Raw genomic sequence first — 27,295 nt, forward strand, 5'->3', positions numbered from 1 at the left:
AGCCAACCTGGGGCTTTCCCGGGTCATACAGACGGTCACATTCTCCAAATGTTTTGTAAAATATTGTATTTCTTGCTTAAGATAATTTAAAATGAAGTTTTCAAGGCACCCCCGCATCTACCTAAGCACGGAGTCAAATGAGACCTGCATAAAAGTACTGATGCGATAAGCAAAATAGCATTTAAAGGACCCAACTTTTCCTCAAAACTAGAAAATCAGCATGCTCATTAAAGACTCTGCTTCCTTTAGCTTGTCAAACTGAAGGTCAGAGGTTTTCCTATAAATCTGAGTTCTGAATAATTCGAAATCCTGATAAGCTCTTGGGTATTTATTTCAAAAGCAATAATAGTTCATTTTTGTCCTGTAAAATAAATGCAACTTTACAGAATATGGTAAAAGTGAAGGATAGACAAAGCACGTTAAATATTCAGCTACTATTTACAATTTCTCCCACAATTACATGTTAAAACATACTTTTTTTTCAAGTTGCTGTTTAAATCTAGGCAAAAGTGCTTAAAAAAATTTTTTTTTCACTATTTACAGTTAAAACCAGACCACATAAATGCTCAGGACATCTCACAGCGACTCTCCGCCAGTGCTTCTGGAACAGTTACAGTAAACACCCGGCGGGTCAGTTCTCAGCTCTTACACAAGGCACCTGGAAGCTCAGGAACTTGCTTTTAGCATAATCATCTGATTGTTAAATTCATTTTATGAAGACCCACATCTGAATAAAACTGCTCAATAAATATCCGATGTCTATCTCAGGGCTTGGCTGTCACTGTGGGGCCACAGTCCCCTCTGTGTCCTTAGGAAGCCTCCCACTCACCACACACATCCACATGGGTAGCTGGATATAATTTCTGCTAATACCACAGGAAAAACAGACACTCCAGGAAGTCTGACTTGCTGTCAACGCATGTTGCTTCCGCCTGTCAGGCCCAACCTCTCTCAACAATGTTGAAAAAATTAAGCACCACATTCTCATTTCAAAGAACTGAATGAATGCACCAGAATTTTAGAACGGGCATGTTCAAGTGGGTGGAGAGGGGAGGAAGGAAAGGAGAAAATGACCAAATAGAGAAATGGCACCAATGAGGGAGGAAAATCATAGCTACCTGCTGAACATGTTTGACGCTTGCATTTTAAAACCATTAAGTGTAGGCCCACCCCCCAGCTGAGAGCATGGAGGGGGTGGGCTCAGGTATGAGGCATGCACCACTGTCCAATGTGAAATCCAGGGATACGGAGATGCGTTGCCGCTGTCACACTGCTGTGTGGAGCTCCTGCAGACGCAGCACAATACTGCAGCACCACTGCCTTTTCACAGCTTGGGTTCAACGTCCTGCTCTTAAAGATACAGTAGCCCTTTTCGGTATCAGCACAGACTTTGGGGCATTTTTTTTTTTTTTTTTTTTAAACTGCCACTAAGACAAATTCCTTCAGCCAGTATTCGTTGGCTAGTCAGCTCGGTGGAAAAGGCTCCTGAGAACCTCTCGATTCCAGCTCCATCCCGAGGTGCTGCCGAGGGGACCACGGTATCACGTGACTTGATAGCTAAGGGACAGAGAGGATTCAGTGTGGAGACTAGCAAGCTTGAAGCTGTCTACTTCCAACCTGGTTTCTGGGGAAATCTATGCCGGCATCTCAGGTGCCTGGCCTGAGGTGCACCTGCCCCCATCCCCGACTCCAAGCCGGTGACTGGACAAGGGACCCCAGCTGTTTTTCTACAGATTCCCCCATCCTACCGGAGAGGACAGAAGCTGTCCTGAGGGCTCCCCCCGCCTGAAGGGAAGGCATGTCTGTCAGGAGGGATGCAGTGGGTGGCTACAACCTGCACTTGGCTCATGAGGGGCCGATGGCTGAGAGAACCTTGTCAGCTCCCAAGGGGGCCAGGCTCACCAGGCCCAGCACGACTGGGCAGGAATGAGCGCTTCTGGCCTTTCCTGCCGATCCTTTACCATTACAATTGTCACTTTTAAAAAAATCCAATAAATACACATTTTAAATGGAATTTAAAACTACTCCTTTGTGAAAGGACACTATAAACTTTCTTTCCATTATTGTGATATACAAGGATAGAGTTTTAAAAACAAGAGAAAATAAAAGGCCCCCCCAAACAAGGGAGGAAAAAAACCAACGTGGAGATATAAATATTAAGATCACGAAAAAATCACCCGACAGCCGTAGTTTCTTCTTCAAAGTGCTGGGGAATTGGGGGGAAGGGAGGGGCGGGTCAGTTCTGAGGTTTGGACCATAAATACATATATATGCGTATCTATATATGTATATATAGATAAAAAGACTTCTGCACCCCCAACCCGCCCCCAGGTGTGAGGGCGAAAGCACCACAGAGGCAGCTCGGGCCTGGCCCGACGCTGAGGTACGCTGGCTCCCTGGCACCCTGGCACCTAGATCCAGCGGCTGTAGGGGCCCGTGACCTTCGTGTAGGCGTACGAGGACACGGTGACTGCTGAGTCCGTGGGCACGGCCAGCGCCTGCCGGGTGGGGACAAGCCCCTTCTTTTCCTTATGCTGGGGCTCGGGGACCACGGCACCCCCCCACTTGCGCTTCCTCCCATACAGCTTGGCCTCCTGCTGGCCCAGGCCCAGCCGGGCGGCCTCCTCCTGTCTCGCCCGCGCCCTCTCGGCCAGCTGCTTCATCTTGGCCTCCCAGAGGGCCAGCCCGTGATTGGGCTGGTTGAGGTTCTTGTGCTGGTAGAAGACCAGCGAAATGCGGGTGGGGTGGCAGCGGTTGGGCTTCTTGAGGGGCGTGGTGGCGTGCAGCTCCCGCCGGGCACACTCGATGAGTATGGAGCCGTGAGCGGGGGCCACGGCCACGCCGCCGATGTTCTCGTCCAGGAAGTTGTGTTCACTGTCGGACCACAGCTCCTCCTCTGCCTCCTCGGCCCCAGCAGCGCCGCCGCCCCCGCCGCCCCTCTCCTCCTTGGCCGTGCCCTTGCCGGGGGGCTCCTCCGCCGTCCCCTCCTCCAGGCTGAAGGGATCCCACAGCTTCTCCTCGGTCTTCAGGGCCCCAAACAGCTTCTCAGTGGGGCCCAGGGGCATGCCAAAGGACTGCCAGGCTTTGTCCAGCTGGCTCACCCCCGGGGTTGGAATCCTTCCCTCCTCCCCTTTCAGGGGGCTCCACAGCTTGTCTTGGAATCTGGGACCACCTTTCAGGGCAGAGTTGAAATCCCCGGCTCCTACCGCCCATGGCTTCTCACTTAGGCTGGGCCCAGCCAAGGCCGAGGTGCCGTTCCCAAACTTGCAGTGGCTCCACGGCTTGGCCCGCAGCCGTCCTCCAGGCTGCGGGGCTGGCTGCTGTCCCTCGCCAGGGAATAACCCCCACTGATGCTGGCCATCTGGGAAGTGGGAAGGGGTCAGGCAGCCAGCCCCGAAAGAACCGAGCTTATCGGGGACGACGGCAGGGCTCTCCGCAGGAGGGAACACACCCCAGCTGCCACCCACGCTGTTAGTCCTCTTGGGGGACACGCTTGGGCCTCCTGAGTACTGTCCCCATAGGTGATTGGGTCCCCCGTTCTGAGACGCCTCGGGCAAAGGCATTTTGCCCAACTTGCCGGGCTCTCTGGGTCCAGATTCGGCGTGGACCAGCGGATCTACTGGCTCTTGCTTGATGGATCTGTTGTAGCAACTGGAGCTCTGTACAAAGGGAGCGGGGTCCCTGGACACTGGGTGGATCTGGGGGACCCTGGGAAGCAGATACTCCTTGGGGCCTGGGTAAGCAGGCTGCTGGTGCTGTGGAGCAGGGTGGTGGGTGTCTGTGGGAACAGCCTGGCCAGGCAGCTCGGCAAACTCAGCACCACCGTAGGCTGGGCTCAGGCTGTTGTGCAGAGCGTGGAGGTCTGGCTTCTTCTCAAAACTGCTGGTGCCAGGACCCAGGAACTGCGAGGGGAAGACGGGGTTAGTGGATGGAAAGCCATAGTAGCCCAGTGACGGAAGCGCGTACTTGGAGTGGAAGCCGTTGACGGAGGCCAGGCCGGGCTGTGCATAGTAGGAGTGGTACGAGTACACGCTGTTCACGCTGTACGGGTCGGAGGGCCGGCAGCTGCCCAGCACCGAGTAGCTCTCCACCACCGCGTTGCCGCTGTACTTGAAGGAGCTGAAGTGGTTCTGGGGCTCCACCTTGAGGGAGGGCTTCAGGCTTTGCCGGGACAATCCGCCCTTCAGAGACAGGCCTGAGGAAGACAGGAGGCAAGACAGAGAAGAAGCACAGAGACGCACAGAGACGGACGCTCCCTGTTGCCAAGAGGTTTCCTCTGCTGGGCGGGCGAGACGAGCGAGGCTGGACTTGCTCCCGGTGCGGCGCGGCGCGGCCCGGCCCCTCGAAGCCCCAGAAGAGCAGCCGGCAGAGCCCAGGGCTCCGGCGTTGTCATTCTTCCCGACTCTAGCGAACTCCACCCGGCCTCACTGCAGGGCCGAGGGCCGCCCCACTCCCGAAAACCCTGCTGCAGACCACACGCCCGCCGCCTCGGTACCTTCCGCAGCGAGGAGAGCGGGTGAGCCGGGGGGACGCCCGGCTGCCCGCTGGGAGGACAGGGAGACCTCCTTCGTTCGGCTCCCGGGGGCCTCCCATCTGGCCTGGTTTCCCGGGGCTGCTGCAGCTATGGCGCTGACTGACAACATTAAGATAATCGATGGTCCGGTGGCTGAGAGACCCCAGGACTTTTCTGTACGGAATCCTACCTCGAAGCAGGTAGGGCGGCGGTAAGGGAGCCGTCCAGGGCCCCCCACCCAACAGTGCCCGCGCCACCCCCGCCGGGCACCCTGTCCCCACACACCTGGGTCGGCGGGGATGCCAGCCAGCTCCAGGGCCTCCTGCTTGATCTTCTCAGGGGTGCTCAGTTTCTCCTTCTGAACCTTCTTCTTCTCGGCTGCCGCCTTCCGGGCCTCCAGCTGCCGCTGGCGGCAGGACTTGGCGGGCTCGGGCAGGCGCCGGACCTCGCGGGGAAAGGCGGTGAGCACCTGGATGGCCCCGCTGCCCACCTTGGCGCTCTGGTTCTCCTCACTGCCGAACTCGTCCGTGCTGGCCATCTTGTACAAGGGCAGTACGTGCAGCTGCTCGTCCTCGGGGATCTTGCCCACGCAGCGATTGTCTTCCTTGGTCAGGGTGCAGACCTGCCCCAAACACAGAGACGGGGAGGGTGCCTGGGGCTGGCGTAGCCAGACGCCGAGCGGGAGGGGCTCAGCATCCCGCACACAAGGCCGCCCCCTCCCCACACCGGCCCAGCCCCAGCTACCCACTATTACTTTCCGGAGCATCTAAAAAGCGCATCTGTCTTGCTTTATAGAGTAACGGTATCACCAGCGTTTAGAGTCTGCTCGACAGTTTTCAAAGCACATCCGTTCACTTTGTCTAACAAGGCTCTGGGGGGGAGGGGGTAAGATGACCGGCTCAGGGTCACACGGCCAGAAAGGGGCCAGGTCACGACCGGGGGCCGTGTTCTGCCCTCCACTGCCGTCACTGCCGTTACGTGTCACCACACGGGCCTCGGACCTCCCACCACGATCCTCCCTGCCTTCAACACTCAGCCGCCTTTGGCCCTTAAAGTTGAAAATTATATGTGCTGGTTGTAGAAGATTTAGGCCAACACAAAGGACATAAAAATTATCTCCATAATCCCACCAAGTAGAAATAACCCTTGTGTATACTTGGTCATATACACACTTACTTTTTTTTTTTTTTAGACTTTAATGTTATTAAGAACACACTCACTTTTTAATAATTAAATAGGATCATTTATATTATGCACAGTTTTAGAATAACTTTTTTTTCTTAACACAGGGTATTTTCTTACATGTTAAATATGCTTCCCCAATATGATTTAAGAGCCACACAATATTATTCCACTGTAATAATGTGTTAATTTAACTCATCCCTCATGACCATTTAAACCTGTTTCCCTATCATAAATAATACTTTTATCCTTTTCACTGAATTTTCTAAGATACTTAATTCCTTAGAATAAACGCCGTAAGGCAGAACTGCCACATATTGCCGAACTGCGCTCCAAAATGATTATCGTCAGTGTTTCACTTACACTAGCAGAGTGAGTTTCAATTTTCCTACACTTTTGCTGATACTTTTGCTATTAATTTCTTTAAAACTTTTGCCTGTTATCAGAATGTATCTCGTCGTTGGTATGTGTTTCTCTGATTACTAATAAGGTTTGATTTTTTTCTCATTTACGTTTTGCTCTTATATTGACTATATTTTATTTTCTGTATTCCTGATGTTGTGGCATTTGGGGCCTTGATCCTGGAGGGACTGTCCCTCCCCTAAGACGAGCTGATTCCTATAGATAGCAAATGATCCCCTGCCAGTGCAACTCTGATACACAAACCAACCAACCCAGAGTCCCCGCCCCCAACCATCTCCTTTATAAAACTCTCACACACCAAGCAGATATTCTCTCTGCCTTAAATCACCCCAGGGCTAGGTATTGACAACTAGGGACCACCTCTATAGCCCAGAGCCTGCAGAAATTATTCAAACTATCCATCCTCAACTTATTCAGCTTACTTATCCTACCTTGCCCATTCCGTTCTACGAAATCCCCAGTAAAGCTCTGGGCTATTCTCTCCCCTCTCTGCCTCCTGACAAACCCTACTGCTGCCCAGTGAGCTGCCAAACGAGCACTCCAAGGCTGTAAGTGTCCTTATCCTGGGGCCACTGCACAAAGCTGTGCTGAGGACGCCCTCCCTGTGGTTTACAGAGGAGTACGAAAGCACTGACTGCCATCCATAGGAGACTGGTCGATAAGTGGTGGCACAGCCACACACACAGCCTTAGAACATGCTGCCTATATCCACTGACCAGCAAGTTGTCCACCACGTATTCTTGAGTTAAGAAAAGCAAGATCATGGAACAGCACATACACATAATGTGTAAAATGTATACAGCTGTGCACACACACATACATTCAGGTGTCTGAAATGGATGGTCATCACGATGCTAACACAGGTTAGCTATGAGATTTCAGGCATTTTTACTTTATACTTTCTCGTATTATTAAAATTATTTTTTACAACAAATAACTGTTTAATTAGAACAAAAAATATTATTCAGTTTTGGAAAACACTTATTCTTCACTGCAAACTCCGGAAGCTCTGGGACCCAAGTAGCCTCCCTGTGCTCCTGTCTCTCGGTGCCCCGTCCCCCTCCCTGCCCCTCTCCTAATCCTGGAGGGCCCCCCTTCTCTCTCTGTATTTCAGCTGGAGACCCTCACAGCACAGTGTAGACAGAAGCCCGCCCCATCTTGCTTCTCAGTCTTGGACCTGGGGAAGGAGGTCAAGGTGGAGAAATGAAATCCTCGGGTTGGGCCGTTCATCCCCTTGGGGACACAAGCTACACCGACTCTGGGAGCCCCCTTTCAGTTGAATATGCCCGTGCCCTTGCCTCTTCCACAGCCCCCCTGGGAGCCCTGTCTCCTAGGACCTAGTTAAAAAGCAGAGAAGACAGCCACATCACCCCTTCCAGGGTGCCCCCCGCCAAGCCCACACCTCCTCTCTTTTCCGTCTGCACTCACTCTTTGGGCGCCTGCACCCAGGCTCGTGGCCCTAACTATGAACTCAGCGCTCTCCAGTCTCAAATTCACTTCTCCAGACCCTCCCTCTCCCCTGCCTACTCTACATCTCCACCTGGACATCTAGCAGGCATCTCAAAAGAGAATTATTGAGTTTCACCCCAAAACTGGTCTCTCCTGATATGCTACATCTCAGTCAACACCAACACTTGCCTCGTTGCTCAAGCAACTCGCACATCCTAGGTCCACCCCATCAGCAACTACTCTCACCTACGTCTTCAAGATCAACCCACAGCCTGTCCAATTACTGCCCACGCCCCACCCTCACTCCTGCCCAAGCCCTGTCACCTCTGGCCTGGACACGTGTCCCAGCCTCCTACCTGGCCTGCTTGCTCTGATTCTCCCCCACCCACCCGTACCCCAACATACTTTATTCTCCATCTGCAGGAGCAGGAGAGTGCCTCTGACTTTATCAATGAGACCTTAGGGCTTCCCATCACACTTAGAGCACAAGCCACAGCCCTCCCGGCCTCCCGCGCTCCCTGTGACCTCACCCCTGCCCCTGCCCCTCTCATCTCACTCCTCTGAGCCTCTGCCTGTGCTGCTCCTTCTGCCTGGAGCACCCCCGCCTCACGCAGTCAGCCCGTTCCTTCCGCGTCTGTGCTCAGGTGCCCCTCCTCACACAGGCCTCTCTCCGTGCCGTGTGACACAGCCTCTGCTGTCGGTTCAGCCCTTCGCCTACTTCACCTGCTGCTCACAGCCCTCCTCGCTACTGGACGTTCTATCACATTTGGGGGCAGCACCCTGTCCAGTTTATTCCCCGGCATCTAGAGCAGTACCTGAGGCACAATAAACATTCGCTCAATGAACGAATCAAAAGGCTGTTTGGACTTAAATCCTAGTGCTGAGAGAGACCTGGAGCCACACTTTAGAGAACTGGGAGACACTGGGTGCCCAAGAGGCTGCATTCTGCAGCACCCAAGCCAGCCTCGCCCCTGCATTTCCCAGAGAAGTGGGCAGGAGCAGGTCGTCTGGCAGGGTCCCTCCCTGCCTTGAGCCCACCTATCTGCGGAGAACAGGTGTGCGCCCTCCCAGGACCGTCTCTCAGGTGGGGCTGTGACAGGCTGCAGGCTTCCTTACCACCGTGCACCCGTTGTAGAGGTTATGCTGGTCCTTGTGGGCGTGGGCACAGAAGTCCATGCAGGCCGTGACCCCGGAGAAGGGCCGTCCTTCCTTCAGCCCCAGGCGGCAGTCAATCGCTATTTCCTCGTTGGTCACCTGTGTGGATGGCCAAGGACAGCTGCTCGAGTGACCTGAGGTGAGTGGCCCTGATTCGGCATGGGGGAGGCCAGGTCTTAGAGGGAAGGAGGGAGGAAGGAGGTTAAGGACCACAGCCATCCTGTACTTGGGCTGTAGGAGGGAGGCTTTCTGGCTGAAGCCCCTCTAAGGGGTTAAGGACCACAGCCATCCTGTACTTGGGCTGTAGGAGGGAGGTTTTCTGGCTGAAGCCCCTCTAAGGGGTTAAGGACCACAGCCATCCTGTACTTGGGCTGTAGGAGGGAGGTTTTCTGGCTGAAGCCCCTCTAAGGGGTTAAGGACCACAGCCATCCTGTACTTGGGCTGTAGGAGGGAGGTTTTCTGGCTGAAGCCCCTCTCACCTCGTCTATGGGGTGCAGAAGTGACAGGTGAGAGAAACTCAAGCCTCCCCGGTAGAAACCAGAGCAGAGGAGGGGGAGGATTATTAAGGGGAGAGAGGCAAAGAGCAAGGATACAGGAGAGACAGCCTGGGATGTGGTTAGCTTGGCGTAAACAAGGGGTCTTAACAAAGACCTTAACAAAGATCGCTGCTCTAGCTCTGGCTGGGCTTTTCCTGTAAGGAGCCCACTCCGCTGTCCCCCCACTTCAGGGAGCCTGGGCAGAGACGTGGGTGACATGTGGGCACGGAACAGCCCAAGACCCAGTACCTGGTTCTGGTAGGCCTGGGGGGCCAGACGCTTATACAGGGGAGCAACTTCGGTGGCCAGGTCCTGGAAACTGTTCCGGAGCACTTCTTCCTGTGGACAGGAGAACAGTCACACACCTCCCGAGCAGCCCTGCCTGGCAAACTCTGCACACTGGAAACTGACCTCCATTCTAGAACCACTGCCGGGTTGCCAGTGGGAAGGTAGGGAGTAAGGTGCCATCAGGTACCTTTACGGTGTTCCCTGTGGGAGGGGTGCCAGGTCTGTTTTAATGCTGGAGACGCTGAAGCGCACCAGGGAAGACACTGCCTGAGGGTCTGGTTGCCCTGACTACTAAGCACCTGCTCTGCCAGGCTCCCGCCCCGGTGCTGCTCAGAACACCTAGAACAGGTTCCTGCTCCCGCTAAGCACTCGCTCAACACCCTAGGGCAGAGGTGCGGGGTGGCAGGCATGTACAAGCACGAGCGGCAGGCGTGGGTGCTTCTCGCAGTGGTCCAGACACGTAAATAAAGGCAGGGAGAGGGGGGTGAGGCCCGTGCTAGAGACCCCACAGCCAGCCAGGCCCAGCGCCCATCACCAGCCAGGTCCACGGCCAGACCGCAACGTGCTGTCCTTTAGACCCGCACCATCTCGTGTGTTTAGTCACAAGCCACGTGTGGCTACTGAAATATAAATTCATTTTAATGAAAATTAAATAAAAATTTTTTTTAAATTAAAAAGTTTAATTTTTTTGAATTTAAAAATTAAAAAAAATTCAGCCCCTCCACTGCACTAGCCACATTTCAAATGTTCAGTGGCTACATGTGGCTCCCATGGCTGTGTTTTCTACAGAGAACATTTCCATCATCACAGGAAGTTCCACTGGATAGTGCTGCCCTCGGCAAAGCAGCCGTCCCCAGACTGGCAGAGAGTTTAAGGTGTCTGCAGCCTCTCTCTGGCTCTCTGAGGGTAACAAGTTGGGCTATGGGGGCTCCTAGCCAGCCTTGAGCACAGGCATGAAGAGTTTATGGAGAAGAAAGAAGAGGAGGAGGGCAGAAAGAAGGTACCAAACTCACAGGATTAGAAATGGAAGGGTGGGACCAGTGGTTCAGCTGTCTGTCCAGCAGGGCGGCCGGAGCTGCCAGCCAGACTCACTGCACTCCCCGGCTGCCTTCCAGACGCTGCCACCAGCACAGTGGGCCTGAAGCCAGCACAACACGGGGGTGAGGCTTGTGAGCTCTGGGGAAACACAGGCCAGGGTTTAAATGCTGACTTCGTCATCACTGTCACATGGCCCTGGGCAAGCCGTGTGCCTCACGTGTAAAGGGAGCAGTAACAGGGCCTAGATCCTCAGGCTGTCATGAGATTAACTGAGACAGCTGGGAGGTGCTGGGCAGAGTACCCCGCACTTAGTAAGTGCACAGGAAATGGTAGCTGACGGAACAGGGAAAGTATTTGTGAGAAATTAAAGCAATTATTTCCATCCACGGTAATTCCTAGTTCCTGGTGGCACTGGGACTCCTCCATTCATTGAAGCAACTGCATTTGCTGCTTCTGGGGGAGGCCAGGCACTGCCATAAGTAAAAGTCTAGTGTCAAATCAGACTCTTAGACTAGGTCGTGTAATAGAAAGCTGGGCTTTGAGGGGAAAAAAGGGGTTCTAAATTTGGACATGCTTCCTTTTATTTCTGAAAAGCAAAGCTTGGAAGTCTGAGCATAGAAATTTACATGTGGTATAAAAATAATGTGCCCCAGGAGAGTCCCTGTCCCCTGGAAAATGGGGAAGCCCTTCTGGTGAAAGGAGCTTGGAGAGGTTTGGAAGGTAGAGGCTGGGACCAAGGTATTGCCTGGATCCAGCACCCGGCTCACACTAGCAGAGGCAGAAGGCAGGGAGGCTGGAGGAGACATGACAGAGAGACCACTCGGGCCTATGCCTGCTTTGCATTTGGACTCCAAGTGGAGACCCCCTTGGGATGGCCCTCACAACTAGGGCACCAGAGAAGTGGCCGAGTGGGAGGCTACCTGACCTGCCGCTTCTGGTTCCCAGCCTAAGCTCGGCCTGCAGAGGAGACCCTGAGGCCCCTTGTCCTGCTGTCATGGGGTTGGGGAGGAGGCCTCAGGCCTAGTGGCCATAGCAGGTGGATGCTAGTCCAGTGCCCGAGGACCGTGCCAGGCCCCCAAGGAGACACCAAGGGCCTGGACAACTGGACAAGTGCACAGAGATGTGGGCCCAGCAGCCAGGCAGGAAGAGGGACACCTCGGGACAGCCAGCAGCGGCCAGAAGGTGCCACACCTCACACCCAGAAAGATGTCTTGAGAAGAATGGAGGGGAGAAATAACCCTCTACGAGGGTCAAGTTCCAGTGAGGAATCTGAACATTTACCTTCAAGAGACTTGTCTAAACTGCAAGTCTGAGGTACCCGTAATTGGTGAGTCTAATTTTTCACTCATCGTATCCCTCCACACTCCACCCCACATACCTTATTTCACTGCAAGATAAGGTCAGTTTAAAAAAAAGAAAGGAAGTTCCATTTTCTACAGATCTGAGTCACAGTGTGCTAATCCTAAGTCCCACCGGGACTATTAAAGGCAGTAGGTGGCACAGGGTGAGTGGGAGGGTCCCATGCTCCCTGCGGGGCTGTGCTCACCTCTTTGGGGTTGTCCCCCGCGAGGCGGAACTTGCGAGGAGTCTTGCTCCGAGCATATTTGCAGCCGTTGAAGTACATGCTCCAGGAGCAACCGAAGGAGAAGGAGGCACCACAGGTATTTGGGTCTTTGCCTTGGCAAGCGCAGGTACGGCTGCAACATATATCACACGTTAGGCATACGAGGCACATTTTTAGTTCTGGAATTTTCCCCCTCCCTCGGGGGGAGGCCCTGTTGAGGCCTGGCATCCACTGGCCTCCCAGTGACGGCCATGACATCCTTCCCTGCCCTCAACTCCTTTCCCAAATCTCCACCCTTGTGGGCAGAGAATCAGCTCCGAGCAGCCTGTTTGGCTCCCACCCCTGAGCCTGAAGTCTGAGAGTCTGCTGCGGGGAGAAGCACACGGGTTGCTTGAGATGGCTGGGAAGGATCTAATCAAAAACCCAATAACGCTTACACTTTGCCTTAACTCTACTACCTTGACCAGCTCCAACACAGACCACACTAACGGGAATGTGAACCACAGAGTTTGAACATGCCTGCTTCTTGCAGGCCCAGGGGCTGACAGGCCTTTAAACAAATGAACACTGACTTTACCATTCAACACTTAATAAAATCCAGAAACAACCCAAATGCCCTCCAGCTGGGGCATGAATAAACAAATTGTGACACACCCACACAGTGGAATACTGCTCAGTGGTGAAAAGTAATGAGCTACTGATACACACATCCATAGATGAAACTCAGAAACACTGTGCTCAGGGAAAGAAGCAAGACTCAGGAGGCTACATGCTGCATGGTTCCATTCATATGACATTCTTGTAAAGGCAACCCTACAGGGACAGGAAACAGGACTTGTGTTTGCCAGGGGTGGGGAGAAGCGCCTGGCTATAAAGGGGCACGGCGGGGTCTGGGGGGTGATGGAACTCTTCTATATCTTGATTGTGGCAGTGGCTACATGACTGTAAACATCTGTCAAATTCTTCAAACTGTACACCTCAAAGGATGAATTTTATTGTAAGTAAAAATATCTTAATTTAAAAAATGGGGGAGGGGACCCTATCAGGGTAGGTCTTGTGAGTACCACTGATGCCTTATATCAGCGGGGCACTCACACTTTTCCACACTTGCTACCACTATTAGAGCCTCAGAGTCAATCTGGGGTGGAAAGCAAAGCTAAGCTGAGTCACGAGACCCTCCCCAGCCAGGGCCAGACCCCAGGCCAGGTCCGTAGGTAAGCATTCTTTCCACCACAGTCCTAACTCTGCAGGACACACGGGGCCCTGACCCCACTGCCCCAGCCCTGCCCACTGGGACCGCCCACTGGGACCGCCCACATACTCATCGTTGAGGCCACATCTCCGGCTGGTGGGGTTCCCGTACTTCCGGAGGGTATCGGTGAGCTCCTGGTACAGGGTGTCTCCGAGGCTTCGGGGGATGCCCTCCCAGGCCAGGATGAGGATGACGATCACGGCATTCTGGCAGTGGTGGCCCGCCCGGTGCCGCACCAGGCAGAGCAGCTTCTCTTCCAGCGTGTGCCTGCGGATCACCTGCAGGGAGGTGGGGCGGGGGTGCTGTGAATCACAGGAGCCGGGCACCCATGCTCCTCTGCATGGATGCCACACACCCTCACCGCTGCCCAACAGACCTGGGGGTGCAGATCTTTAGGGCAGTGTACCAGGGGCGTCACACCTTGGCGACAGCAACCACACAGGCTAAAGGACCATTATAATTAGGGAAAGAAAAACATTAAATAGCAAAATTAAAAAAAAAACAATTACTACAAAACCTGAGTCATTGGTGATGTATATAGACTTAGGGATAAGAATATCGAGTTGGCCAAAAAGTTCCTTCGGGTTTTAAGTAAAAATTAAATACATTTTTTTATTTTCACCAAGCACTTTACTGAACCACGTATTCACCCTTTTGTTCCACTACCTTCTGCCATTTTTCAGGCAACTTCATAATTCCATCTTGCTGAAACTTTTTCTTTTTGAGCAAAGAACTGTTCCAGGTGCCTCTTACAGTCTTCCAGGGAATTGAATTTGTTTCCATTAAGAGAATTTTGTAAAGACCTAAATAAATGGAAATCCAAAGGTGCAATGTCTGGTGAATATGGCAGATGAGTCAGAACTTCCCAGCCAAGCTGTTAACAGTTTTTGCCTGGTCATCAAAGAAACATGCGGTCTTTCATTACGCTGATGGAAGATTATGCATTTTTTGTTAACTAATTCTGGACGCTTTTCGTCAAGTGCTGCTTTCAGTCGGTCTAATTGGGAGCACTACTTGTTGGAATTAATCCTTTGGTTTTCTGGAAGGAGCTCATAATAGAGGACTCCCTTCCAATCCCACCACATACACAACATCACCTTCCTTGGATGAAGACCGGCCTTTGGTGTGGTTGGTGGTGGTTCATTTCGCTTGCCCCACAATCTCTTCCATTCCACATTATTGTACAGTATCCACTTTTCATCGCCCGTCACAATTTGTTTTAAAAACAGAATGTTTTCATTAAGTTTGAGTAGAGAATCGCACGTGGATACGGTCAAGAAGGTGTTTCTTGCTTAACTTATGGGATCCAAACATCAAAGCGATGCACATAACAAAGCTGGTGCAAATGATTTTCAACGCTTGATTTGGATATTCTGAGTAAGTCAGCTATCTCCCGCGTGGTGTAATGTTGATTGTTCTCAATTAATATCTCAGTTTGATTCGCTATCAACTTCAACATGTCTACCCAACTGTGGAGCATTGTCCAGCAAGAAATCTCCTGCATGAAACTTCACAAGCCACTTTTGACACATTTGATCAGTCACACCGCCTTCTCCATACACTGCACAAATCTTTTTTGTGTTTTTACCTTTCTTGAAATAATAAAGCATAATATGCCAAAATGTTGCTTTTTTTCCTTCCATCTTCAATATTAAAATGTCTACACAAGAATTCACCAATTTTGATAAGTTTTTTTTTTTAATGCACTCTGATATGACAGCTGTCACAATACAATCCAGTTGTTTCGAATGAAGTTAAAGACAACTAAATGCTATTAGAGCCAACTGACCGAAAAAGCCGAATGAACCTTTTGGCCAGCCCAAAACATAGATAAAATTATAAGCCAAAATATATTCAGAGATTTTTATGTTGTCCTAAAACATCTGCAGAGAAAACGGTGCATATCTGTATGTTTTTAGTTAAAAAACAAGGGCCTTGATGCTGTGGAAAACAGTTTTTGGTAGTTCCTCAAAAGTTTAAACAAATATAACCAGGCAAAACTAAGAATACAGCCAAGGGAATTGAGAATAGGGATTTGGACAGGTACTTGTACCCCCATGGCCAGAGCAGCATTACCTAGCAATAGCCAAAAGGTGGAAATAGCCCAAATGTCCGTCAACTGACGAATGGATGAACAAAATGTGGCACGTCCACTCAATGGAATATTACTCAACCTTAAACAGGAACGAAGGTGTGACTCATGCTACATCATGAGTGAACCCTGAGAACACTATGCTAAGTGAAGCGAGCCAGACACAAAAGGACAAACACTGTATGATTCCACTTACATGAGGTACCTGTACGTGTTAAATTCATAGAAACAGAAAGTAGAATGCTGGTTACCACGGGCTGGGATGGCGGAGAGAGAGGGTTTGGGGAGTTATTGTTTAATGGGTATAGAGTTTCAGCATGGGATGATGAAAACGTTTTGGAAATAGACTGTGGTGATGGTTGCATAACAATGTGAATGTAATTGATGCCACTGAATTGTACACTTAAAAATGGTTAAATGCCAAATTTTATGTTATGTATATTTTAACACAATTTTAAAAAATTAATAATACCAAAACCCACTGAACTATATACTTTAAATGAGTGAATTGTATGGTATGTGAATTATATCTCAATAAGGCTGTTTAAAAAAAAAAAAAGCACGGGGCTTGGGCACTGCTCTCCTCCTCACTCATTCCCTAAACACCGTCCTGGCTCACACAAAGATGTGTCAAGGCAAAGGGTCCAGGAGTGGGGGATGAAGTGGCTGAATCTCCCCCCACAATCCCAGGGAACTTTGTGACTAGATAAGATGTGGGGACCTGTGAAGAGGGGAGACTGGGAAGGGCTCTGAGTGACAGGAGGAGGGACAAGGACTCGAGGCGGGGCTTCTACAAAGGACTATAAGCAGGGGGCTCACTTATATACATAGCTACATGCTTCAGAAAGGGGCGCAGATAGTCGGGAGAGGGGTGAAATGGGGAGACCACTGACGTAACACAAGCAAAACAGATGAAGTCGGAACTAGAACAATGGGGAATGAAACAGGAAAAGGCATGGATTCTAGAGACCTTTAGGAGAAAGGGGACTTTGGGACCACCTGACTATAGGAGCTGAGGGACAGGGAAAAGTCTTAAATCACTTCCACGTTTTGTGGTGCAGAAAAGTGGGTGAGTGTGGGCAGTGTTTCCTGGCAGGTTAGCAGGGAGCATGCTGAGGCCAGAGGCACTCTGGAACACTGGAGTGGCTATTCTAAGCAGCCCCAACAGAATGGGTGTGGAGGTCAGGAGATGTCTGGGCTGGAGACAGACTTGGTCATGAGTATGTCAGTGCAGGGAGACGCTGAGAGAGGCACCGGGCAGGAAATGCCAATAAGGAAAGCAGGCGGGATGTACAGCTAAAGAGCTGCGGGGGAGGGGAGGAAGCCAGACCTCTCTGCATCGACCACTGCCTGGTGGGAACTCCAGCCGAGTGTACCTACCTCTTCCAGTTTTGCAAGAAGAAAACAGAAATCCAGATTTTCACATGAAATCTCTCCTTTTAAACACAGGAACACCAAATTCAATTTGTGTGTGTGTGTGTGTGTGTGTGTGTGTGTGTGTGTGTGTGGTACGCGGGCCTCTCACTGTTGTGGCCTCTGCCGCTGCGGAGCACAGGCTGTGGACGCACAGGCTCAGTGGCCATGGCTCACGGGCTCAGGCGCTCAGTGGCATGTGGGATCTTACCGGACCGGGGCGCGAACCCATGTCCCCTGCATCGGCAGGCCACAAATTCAATTTTTAAAATTGTAGTAAAATATACGTAACTTAAAATTTAGCATTTTAAGTGTACAGTTCAGTAGCATTAAGTATATTCAGGTTGTTGTGCAAACTATCACCAGAACTTTTTCCATCTCCAGAACTTTTTATTTTCCCAGACAGAAACTCTACACCCATTTAACACTAACTCTCCATTCTGCCCTGCCCACAGCCCATGGTAACAACCATCTGGCTTTCTGACTCTATTAACCTGACTACTCTGGGTGCCTCATAGAAGTGGAATCATACAGCATTTGTCCTTTAATAACTGGCTTTATTTCGCTTAGCATAATGTCCTTAAGTTTCATCCATGACGCAGCATGTATCAGAATTTGCTTCAAAAATTTAAAGGACACCTTGTATGCTAAACAAAACATATAACTGGGCCAAGAGTTCCTGTTTTGAGCCACAGCAATAATGGTGCCCACCATCCTTACCCTTTGTGGAAACATCGATTACATCATTATTTATAAAATTGTTTTTGTGGCTTAGTAAATATACGAACGTGCCATTAATCATATCCCTGTGTGACTGGCCTACTGCAGACTGAGCCGGGCATTTCATGGGCATCTGCACACATCGTAGGTACTAGGGTTTCTGAGACACTATTGTCAACCTCCGCTCATTGCCCGGGCAGTGCATTGACTAATTACACTCATGTGCAACACACGTTCAGAGCACACAGAGACACCCGACCTGTCAAAGTTGAGATTGAGGTCACGCCCTTTGGGTTTCCCGAGTGACAAACACATAAAGGTGACTAGGCATGAGCAGACAGCCCTGTGGCACCCTCACAGGCCTTTGGGTACACTCAGAAAAGCTATAACAAAGCGGAGCTCCCTATCCACACTCTATGAAGGAACCCAGCAGGGTGAAATACACAAAGTGCAAAAGTCAAAGGCCAACGTAAGGTGTGAACAAACCCACACTCGAGCACAGCAACACAGACTGTTCACATGCCATCACAGGATTGTAAACAAACCACCTAGATTCTGGGCAGGAATTCCCTGAGCACTGAACCTAGAACAGCACCAGGCAGAAACTCAAAGCTATTCCCCCATAACTCTCACCCTTGGTACTTAGTTCCAACCACTGGGGTTCCCCAGTAAGTCTACTCTACCATGCCGCTGAAGGGTCTTCAAATATCTGCCTTCTGATCTGTTACCTTTACAGGCTGGCGAAGCAGCATCTCCATGATTCTTCTACCAAAAGCCCATTTTTCCCGTCTGCAGTGTTTGCTTCTGGCATGCCTCTGTTTATTCTGAGCCTTTGGAATGCTTCATGGGTCACTCCCTTACTCCCATGCTTGGTGACTTCCATACTTTGTACAGGCCACCTTAAAATCAGAGACTACCAGCAGGCTCTCTGGGTAGTCCCCACTGCTTTCTTAGATCATTCTCTCAACACACATTTGCTGGGCATCCATGATGCACCTCAGCTTTGTCCCCCAAGATCCTAGCCGGTTAAGTCTAGAACTTGTCAGGTACACTGCTTGTAATGAAGGTATTGGTTGGGGGTTCAGGCTGCAAACACAGACATGAACCCCAGTTGGAAAGAAAACCCAGGCTCTAGACATGGGACAGGGGAAGTGGGGAGAGCCACAGAAGGCACTGTCCACCACAGGCAGCTGGATGCTACCACTCCCCCGGGGTCACGGACCACTTCCTGAGCTCTTGATGCCATGCTGCCACCAAGGGTAATCTGTCCTTCTTAGCATTTGTGGGTCACTTGCTCGGGGGTGGGGGGCAGAGAAAGGGAATACCTGCCTCTTCTCTAACTTCCAAGGAGGTGGAGCTCTAGATGAGCTCTACAACCAAAATACATAGGGTATTTGGTGGCTGTGTAGGCAAAAAATAAGAGAAGTCCACCACATTGTGAGAGATGGTTATAAAAGAAGGAAAAGAAAAAAACACCACAACTCAGCACGGCCTTTCTCTTGCTGCTGTAACAGTTCTATGACCTACCACTCTTCTCATAAAAAAATTTTTTCCTCTCTCCTTTTATCTGCACTCATCAGATACAGAATTTCCTCACCTCTCTGTCACTATGTATTCCCTTCTATCTGAGCTTTTCTTTCAAAGCTGGCATCCCCCACCGGACTTGGTGATACCCACAGTTATTCCAACCTTTGGACAAAGCACTTGTGCTACATGTGTCCTGCTCTGGGCATCTGTCCACAGACCCTGGAGGACCAAGCTCCTCCCCCGGCCCCATCATTCTGCTCTCCTCTCACAGCCCCAGAAACTGATCTCACGCTTTACCTGGGCAACTCCCTCCCCAGCTCTCAGCAGAGACATACAAGCGCTGGTCAAGAGCTAAAGCTTGACCATGGGTGTCCGGGGACTGGAAATGCATGTTCTCATCCTCAACACCATCCACACAGCCAGGTGTGTCCTTTCTTTAAGGTGCTGTTTCTGAAGCTGAGAAGTCCCTATCTCTACCTACGCCCCAAGGATCTTCAGTTTCTTGCCCAAGACTTTGGAATTCCTCAACAACTGCCTGAATTAGCAGGAGAGAGGGACAATGCCATTTCTCTAATAGGTTCTCTTGGGGGATAACACCCACCCTGATCAGCCGCAGACATAGTCAACCTCCCACTGTAATGACCACCGTTCATAAGGGTGGGGACAACATGCTTCTACATACCTGTGAATACTCTTAAGTATTTCAGATTTTTCCAGATAATTCTTCACTACTGTCTGATAATTGCTACAAATAGATATGTGGTAGTTCAGGTTCAGACACCTTTTATTTTCGTTAAACATAAAGGTGCAAAGGCATGGGGTACAGACCAGATAAAAACAGGCATGTGCGCAGACGGACAGAGGATGACAAAGGTCATCTTACCACCATCCCTCACTCAAAGTGAGCCGTGTGTATGTTCACCCAGCCTTTTTGCCTTTGCCAACATGACTTTCCTCACCAGGAATGCTGCTACCTTCTCCTGGCCCATTTAATATGGCCCCACGCATATCCACCTTCTCTGGGAAACCCAGCTTCTCCTGGCCCATTTAATATAGCCCCACGTATATCCACCTTCTCTGGGAAACCCAGCCTGAACACTCCTCCTGCCAGTCATGTCCCTTTTGCCCCTGAACTCTACAGCACCAAGTCTGCCTCTCAGTGTTAAAGCTCGAATATTCAAGTCTCCATGATCTTACTTCCTGTGTCTCTACATCATAAGCAGTTTGAACACAGGGATGGAGCTTTCCATTTTCCATGTATACTCTCCCTACCAAGCACTGAGCAAATAGCTACCTGATAACCTTGCTGCTGCTCTGGGCACTGGTTCCACAGTGGTTCTAAAGTGCTCTATGGATAAAGATGTGGCACATATATACAATGGAATATTACTCAGCCATAAAAAGAAATGAAATTGAGCTATTTGTAATGAGGTGGATGGACCTAGAGTCTGTCATACAGAGTGAAGTAAGTCAGAAAGAGAAAGACAGATACCGTATGCTAACACATATACATGGAATTTAAGAGAAAAAAAAAGTCATGAAGAACCTAGGGGTAAAACAGGAATAAAGACACAGACCTACTTGAGAATGGACTTGAGGATATGGGGAGGGGGAAGGGTAAGCTGTGACAAAGCGAGAGAGTGGCATGGACACATATACACTGCCAAACGTAAAATAGATAGCTAGTGGGAAGCAGCCTCATAGCACAGGGGGAGATCAGCTCGGTGCTTTGTGACCGCCTGGAGGGGTGGGATAGGGAGGGTGGGAGGGAGGGAAACGCAAGAGGGAAGAGATATGGGAACAGATGTATATATATAACTGATTCACTTTGTTATAAAGCAGAAACTAACACACCATTGTAAAGCAATTACACTCCAATAAAGATGTAAAAAAATATAAAAATAAAAATAAAATAAAGTGCTCTATGAGGCCTGGAAGGGCAAGGTCAGAAAACTTTGGGTGAAACTGGGGTCTGAGTCATTGACATCCCCTCTGCCAAGACACACAGGCTGCCTTATAGGAAACAGTGGCTCAGAAGTAAAACAGATGCAATGCTGTCCCTGACCCTGAGAGGGTCAGCTCTTGTCAGAGGCTAAGTCAGAGGCTTAGTTCTTGTGGACAGGAGACAGGAACACCTGCAGCTCCAGGGCACACAAAGCGGGCAGAGGAGTCACAGGGACTGTGGTGGGGCTCAGCCTTGAGCAAGATGACGTCTCCAGCTTCTGCTTCTCCTCCCTCCCTCTGCAGCCCTGAACCACAGGGGCAGTATGAGCTGAGAGTATGACCAGAGCCGTTCCAAGGCCAGCCGTGGACCTCAGAGGCTGGCATTTAAACAGAGTGAGGACGCACAGCCGAGGCGGGGGGGAGATGCCCCTAACCAGCACCAGATGCTGGCTCACAGCTCCCCGGACGGCGCACGTGTCTACCCTCCACTCCCCGGCCCAGCTTGGGCTGTGGGGCTTCGACACGTACCCACTTTGCGATGGGACAGCCACGTGAGCTCTTCCCTTCCTTGCCCGTGTAGATGACCTTCTCGATCCGGATGGCTTTCCCCTTCTCTCCGTACCTGGAGAGGGAGATAGAAGGCACCATCAGCACAGCTGAAGCCCCAAGGAGAGCACGTCTCGGCAGGAAGGCAAGCCTCGGTGCGTTTCAGCTAAGGTTTCTAGTTAGTGTGGGGCAGTAGAGAAGGAGGAGAAAGATTTAAATGTTTATTCCGTGTGAAAGCCTCTGGGGACACAGCTCCACTTACAGACTCCCAGGGCCTCTGGTCCACCTGGCTCCGCTCTGTTCCAGGGCAGAAGGTCTCTGATTATTACCTCTGAGCACTCAAACCCAAGGCTCAACACAGGCATTTGTATCCAGCCCTGTTAGCAGAGTTAGTTATTTATAAATTCAGTAAAGTGCAATAGACAAAAGAAAACAAATGGGGAAACCCTTATTATTCTCTTTCAACAAAATCCCCAACTGACATTTGAACAGATGAGGACGGCTAGCTGAGGCCGGGGGAAGCGACCCTACCCAGTACAAACCCAGTACAAACTGGCTCTGAGATTCCCTTGGACAGTAAACACGTCTGGTTCCTGCACACACCCCTGCCCTGGCCCATACATGTGTGCACACACTCAGGGATTCACCACATTCAGAGGTGATGAAACTGTGGCCCCCAGAGCTGAACTGACCTGCCCAAGGCCACACAGCTACCTGGGGGCAATGGCGGTTAAAGTGCAGCCTTGGAGGTCAGAGAGCTGGGGCTTGAGTGCCAGCACAGCCCTTTCTTGTTACAGGACCATGCCCAAATGACTGAACCTCTCTAAGCCTCAGTTTCCTCATCTGTAAAATGGATATAAAAATGGTTCCCGTCTCCTAGGCTTGGGAAAAGATCAAATGAGATAATCCACAGGGAGTGCATTAAAGTACTCTGAAGTTCCTGGCATGAGGGAAGAGCCCAATAAATATTAATTATTCTTAATACTGTAAACATCCATCTTGCTGAATTGTCTGATTTTTAATAGCTTTGTAGTTTCAAGTACAATATTGTATCATCTGCAAGTACTGGTTATTGGCCACCTCCTCCTTTCCACTTTCCATGCCTCTACTTCCATCTCGTGTCTGTCTGTACTCGCCAGCCCCTTCCAAAGCACTAGCAGGCATCTTTGCTTATTTCTTGACTTTACTGGAAATGTTTCTAACTACTCATCCCTGGGCATGAAGCTCGCTGACTTTGGGATAGAGATAGAGACTCCCTTACTTTGAAGGGCTCTGCTAAGGGTTTCCTGTTCTAAGGATTTTTTTTTTTTTCCTGCATTGGGTCTTCGTTGCTGCGCGCGGGCTTTCTCTAGTTGCGGTGAGCGGGAACTACTCTTTGTTGCGGTGCACGGGCTTCTCGTTGCGGTGGCTTCTCTTGTTGCGGAGCACGGGCTCTAGGCATGCGGGTTTCAGTAGTTGTGGCACGTGGCTCAGTAGTCGTGCACGGGCTTAGTTACTCCGCGGCATGTGGGATCTTCCCGGACCAGGGCTAGAACCCATGTCCCCTGCAATGGCAGGCGGATTCTTAACCACTACACCACCAGGGAAGTCCTTGTCCTAAGGATTTTTAATCAAGAATCGATCAATTTTATCAAATACGTTTTTAGCAACTAAGGACATGGATGATTGAATGGTTTTTCTCCTTTGGTCAATTAACAAGGTATGCTATTTTAACAGACTGTCTAAAGCAAACAATCCTTATATTTTGTAATAAATCCAATTTGGTCATAGCATATTATTTTAATATACTATTTAATAGAGGATAATGTTATCACAGCTACTACATATTTTGTTTTACATATTCTTTATATAAATACATATATAGTTACACATAATTCTTTATCTCATCCACTCTGCTTCTAGGAATCTCTACCTCAGACATAACTGTACAAATACACCAAGATTTAGGAACAAGATATTCATTGTTGCATCAACAAGAGAAAATTTAGAAAGAACTTAAATATCCAGTATAGGACTGGCTAAATAAAACATAATAAAATAAATGTCCATGCAATGGAAAACCACATAGTTGTCAAAAAGGATTCTACAGAATTGTATGTACTGACACGAAAGAAATTAAGTGGGGTGAGGGGTAATAGCTACAAACATGGGGATAGTATGCTTGATCCCATTTTGTTCAAAATTTCTCTATATACATATGTGTATCTTCGTAAATGCTTAGAAAAAATAGTAACGTAAGCGTCAAACTTTAAAAAAAAATTTTCTTCTAAGAAGGATAATTATGAGAGCTTTATTCACTCTAGACTTTTTAAAAACAGCCTTTTATAGACATGTTTTATTTTTGTAATTGGAAAAGAAAACAAATATTAAAAAAAATGCTTCTGGGCTTCCCTGGTGGCACAGTGGTTGAGAGTCCGCCTGCCGATGCAGGGGACACGGATTTGTGCCCCGGTCCGGGAGGATCCCGCATGCCGTGGAGTGGCTGGGCCCGTGAGCCATGGCTGCTGAGCCTGTGCGTCCGGAGCCTGTGCTCCGCAACGAGAGAGGCCACAACAGTGAGAAGCCTGTGTACCACACAAAAAAAAAAAAAACCCAAAAAACAAAACAAAAACAAAAAAAATGATGATCTAAGGTTTCTCTGAGTTCAATGTTCTCTATTTCACTCAAGACCTCAGGAATGAGGTGAAAAGCTGATAACTGCCACATTAAAATTCTAAGGCTATGTTAGTCCCTTATAGAATGTGTTTGGAGACAGGACTCTGGGGAGTTTATATAGCATGGTCTGGCTCAAGAGGAAAAGACCAGATAGTGCTGCTTTTGTTTGGTTCCTGGAAAACTTTCAGCTCCACAAGCATCTATCAGGAGCGCAGAGCCTGGACACTCAGTGTGTCCTGGGGTCGCTGTGGGAAGAACAACCTGAGGTGACCATACTGTTCTCACTGGAATGGACAGGATGTCGTGTTCCCCACAGGAGGGTGAGCTGAGGACACAGACTAGGCTTTCTGACCAAGACCTTCCCCACCGTCCCATCCTTGTGAGAAATGCTTCCTGTAGTGAACTTCACATTTGAGAGCAAATAAAAGGGCCAAGCACTGTCTGATCAGTTAGAATTTTTTTTCTTTTTAACCAGAACTGTCTCTGTGTTTAAAGACAACCAACCAACTCTGGATTTAGTTCTTTTTTCTTAAATGTCTTACTGTCTGGCCTATCATTAAGAGGCGTTCATATAGGTGAACTCCTAGACCCTAAACTAGGCCTGGAAGGGTAGGCAGAAACCTTATTCTAAAGGGTAACTTGATTGTCTTAGCCAGTGGTTCTCAAAGGTGGTGCTGGGACCAGCATCCCCTGGAAACTTGGGAGGAATGCAGACTCTCAGGTCCCATCCCAGACCTGCTGGGTCAGAAACTCTGGGGTGGGGCCCAGCGATCTGTACTTTCACAAGTCCTCCAGAGACCTGAAGCATGCTCAAGCTTGATAACCGCTGATCTAAAGTTGTGATTCTTCAGGGTTACCTCTATCACACATTAATGAGACCAGTTCCCCCAAACTCAGAGGATTTGCTGGCATGGTGCTGGTGCTTTCATTCCTAGAATGAACATTTAATGAACTCCTAGGCTGCAGAGAATCCCCTTTCCAGTTCGAGGACATGTGTGGCCCTGTGCAGCAGGCCATTCTCAGATATGGGTTTGAACACCTGACTCCAATTATCTATGACAACAAGGACCTGGGTACCCAGGAGGTATGGAACCCATTAACAAATCTGATAATATTTTAGGACTTGCTTTCAGCCTCCTCCTTTCACAGTCTTTCCCAGATAAACTAAAAGCACCAACATCCCCTGGATTTCAGTTTTCTTCCCTCCTTGCCTTGGCCAACTCCTGGCAGCGGAGTGGTCCTGCAGAGTAAGGGTTGGGCGGGAAGTCTAGAGAAAGAGACGGCCTGGGTCATTCACAAACTAGACCCCCTTCCAGGTGATTTTCAGCAATCATTCATTCCCCTCCTGTTCCAGAAGGAGCTTAAAAAGATGTCTATGTGATAAAAATAACAGGTGATGAAATCAGAGTAAAGGGGGAAACAGACAGACATGATGTTGTTATGCAAAATGCAAACGGTGGGATCTTGTGCATATTCTTAAGAGATGAGCCTAGAACATTTCATCACATGAGAAATCAAGGAAGCTAATGAAGACTCCTTAGGGTCATGTCAGAAGGACTCAGGAGTGAACCTGAATAGGCTCCCACAGGCCAAAGATGAGAAATTACGTTCCTCCTAATGAGGATACACAAATCTGGCTCTAAGCTTACTAGCAGCCAACATAAAGATGGAAACACAATCTGTTCCATGATTTACAAGGCCCTTAAGATAAAAATAAACCAGTTGCTGAGGAAAAACACAAGTATTCCTGGTCTTGAGAGGAATTCCTCCCTTGGATCAGTTTCTGAAGAATCTACACTTGGCTGTTATTTTTAAAGCAATGACAAAAAAAAAAAAAGGACAAATCTCAACTTTATCATTATCTCTTAATCCTTGTTTCAAAACATACTCTTCTATAACTAAAAGTTATTGAGAGAGCTGTCTAGCAATCTTGCAAAATCGTTACCAAAAAACAAACACACATAAAAACTGTCCCAGATCAAACTTGTACATTTGACTCCCCTGCAGCCCTCAACCTGTAAACAATAGTGTCAAGACTCCTCACAAAAATCGCTGGCCAAAAAGAATGCTCAACATCATTAATCATTAGAGAAATACAAACCAAAACTACAATGAGGTATCACCTCAAACTAGTCAGAATGGCCATCATCAAAAAATCTACAAACCATAAATGCTGGAGAGGGTGTGGAGAAAAGGGAACCCACCCTCTTGCACTGTTGGTGGGAATGTAAATTGATACAGCCACTATGGAGAACAGTATGGAGATTCCTTAAAAAACTACAAATAGAACGACCATATGAGCCAGCAATCCCACTACTGGGCATATACCCTGAGAAAACCATAATTCAAAAAGAGTCATGTACCAAAATGTTCATTGCAGCTCTATTTACAATAGCCAGGACATGGAAGCAACCTAAGCGTCCATCCACAGATGAATGGATAAAGAAGATGTGGCACATATATACAATGGAATATTACTCAGCCATAAAAAGAAACAAAATTGAGTTATTTGTAGTGAGGTGGATGGACCTAGAGTCTGTCATACAGAGTGAAGTAAGTCAGAAAGAGAAAAACAAATACCATATGCTAACACATACATATGGAATCTAAAAAAAAAAAAAAAAAGGTCATGAAGAACCTAGGGGCAGGATGGGAATAAAGACGCAGACCTACTAGAGAATGGACTTGAGGACACGGGGAGGGGGAAGGGTAAGCTGGGACAAAGTGAGAGAGTGGCATGGACATATATACACTACCAAATGTAAAATAGATAGCTAGTGGGAAGCAGCCGCATAGCAGAGGGAGATCAGCTCGGTGCTTTGTGACCACCTAGAGGGCTGGGATAGGGAGGGTGGGAGGGAGGGAGATGCAAGAGGAAGGAGATATGGGGACATATGTATATGTATAACTGATTCACCTTGTTATACAGCAGAAACTAACACACCACTGTAAAGCAATTATACTCCAATAAAGATGTTAAAAAAAAAATCGCTGGCCA

General features: G+C 49.3%; 1 protein-coding gene across 6 annotated transcripts in view; it reads right to left on the reverse strand.

Annotated features, from left to right (window-relative positions):
• Positions 1–1,426: 1,426 nt before the first annotated feature.
• The window catches only part of TET3 (tet methylcytosine dioxygenase 3), a 105,942-nt gene continuing 80,073 nt past the window's right edge, over positions 1,427–27,295 (reverse strand). For all 6 annotated transcript variants that reach the window (XM_082642144.1, XM_082642143.1, XM_082642145.1 and 3 more), the window contains 7 exons: positions 21,625–21,718; positions 13,470–13,678; positions 12,131–12,281; positions 9,508–9,597; positions 8,684–8,821; positions 4,799–5,135; positions 1,427–4,195 (listed from right to left, as the gene is read on the reverse strand). In XM_082642144.1, the coding sequence (XP_082498270.1) occupies positions 2,412–4,195; positions 4,799–5,135; positions 8,684–8,821; positions 9,508–9,597; positions 12,131–12,281; positions 13,470–13,678; positions 21,625–21,718 (2,803 nt within the window). In that variant the 3' untranslated portion in view covers positions 1,427–2,411. The remainder of the gene's footprint in view (positions 4,196–4,798; positions 5,136–8,683; positions 8,822–9,507; positions 9,598–12,130; positions 12,282–13,469; positions 13,679–21,624; positions 21,719–27,295) is intronic.

This window comes from Mesoplodon mirus (assembly GCF_964341445.2).
Source record: "Mesoplodon mirus genome assembly, chromosome: 14".
Lineage (NCBI taxonomy): Eukaryota > Metazoa > Chordata > Mammalia > Artiodactyla > Ziphiidae > Mesoplodon > Mesoplodon mirus.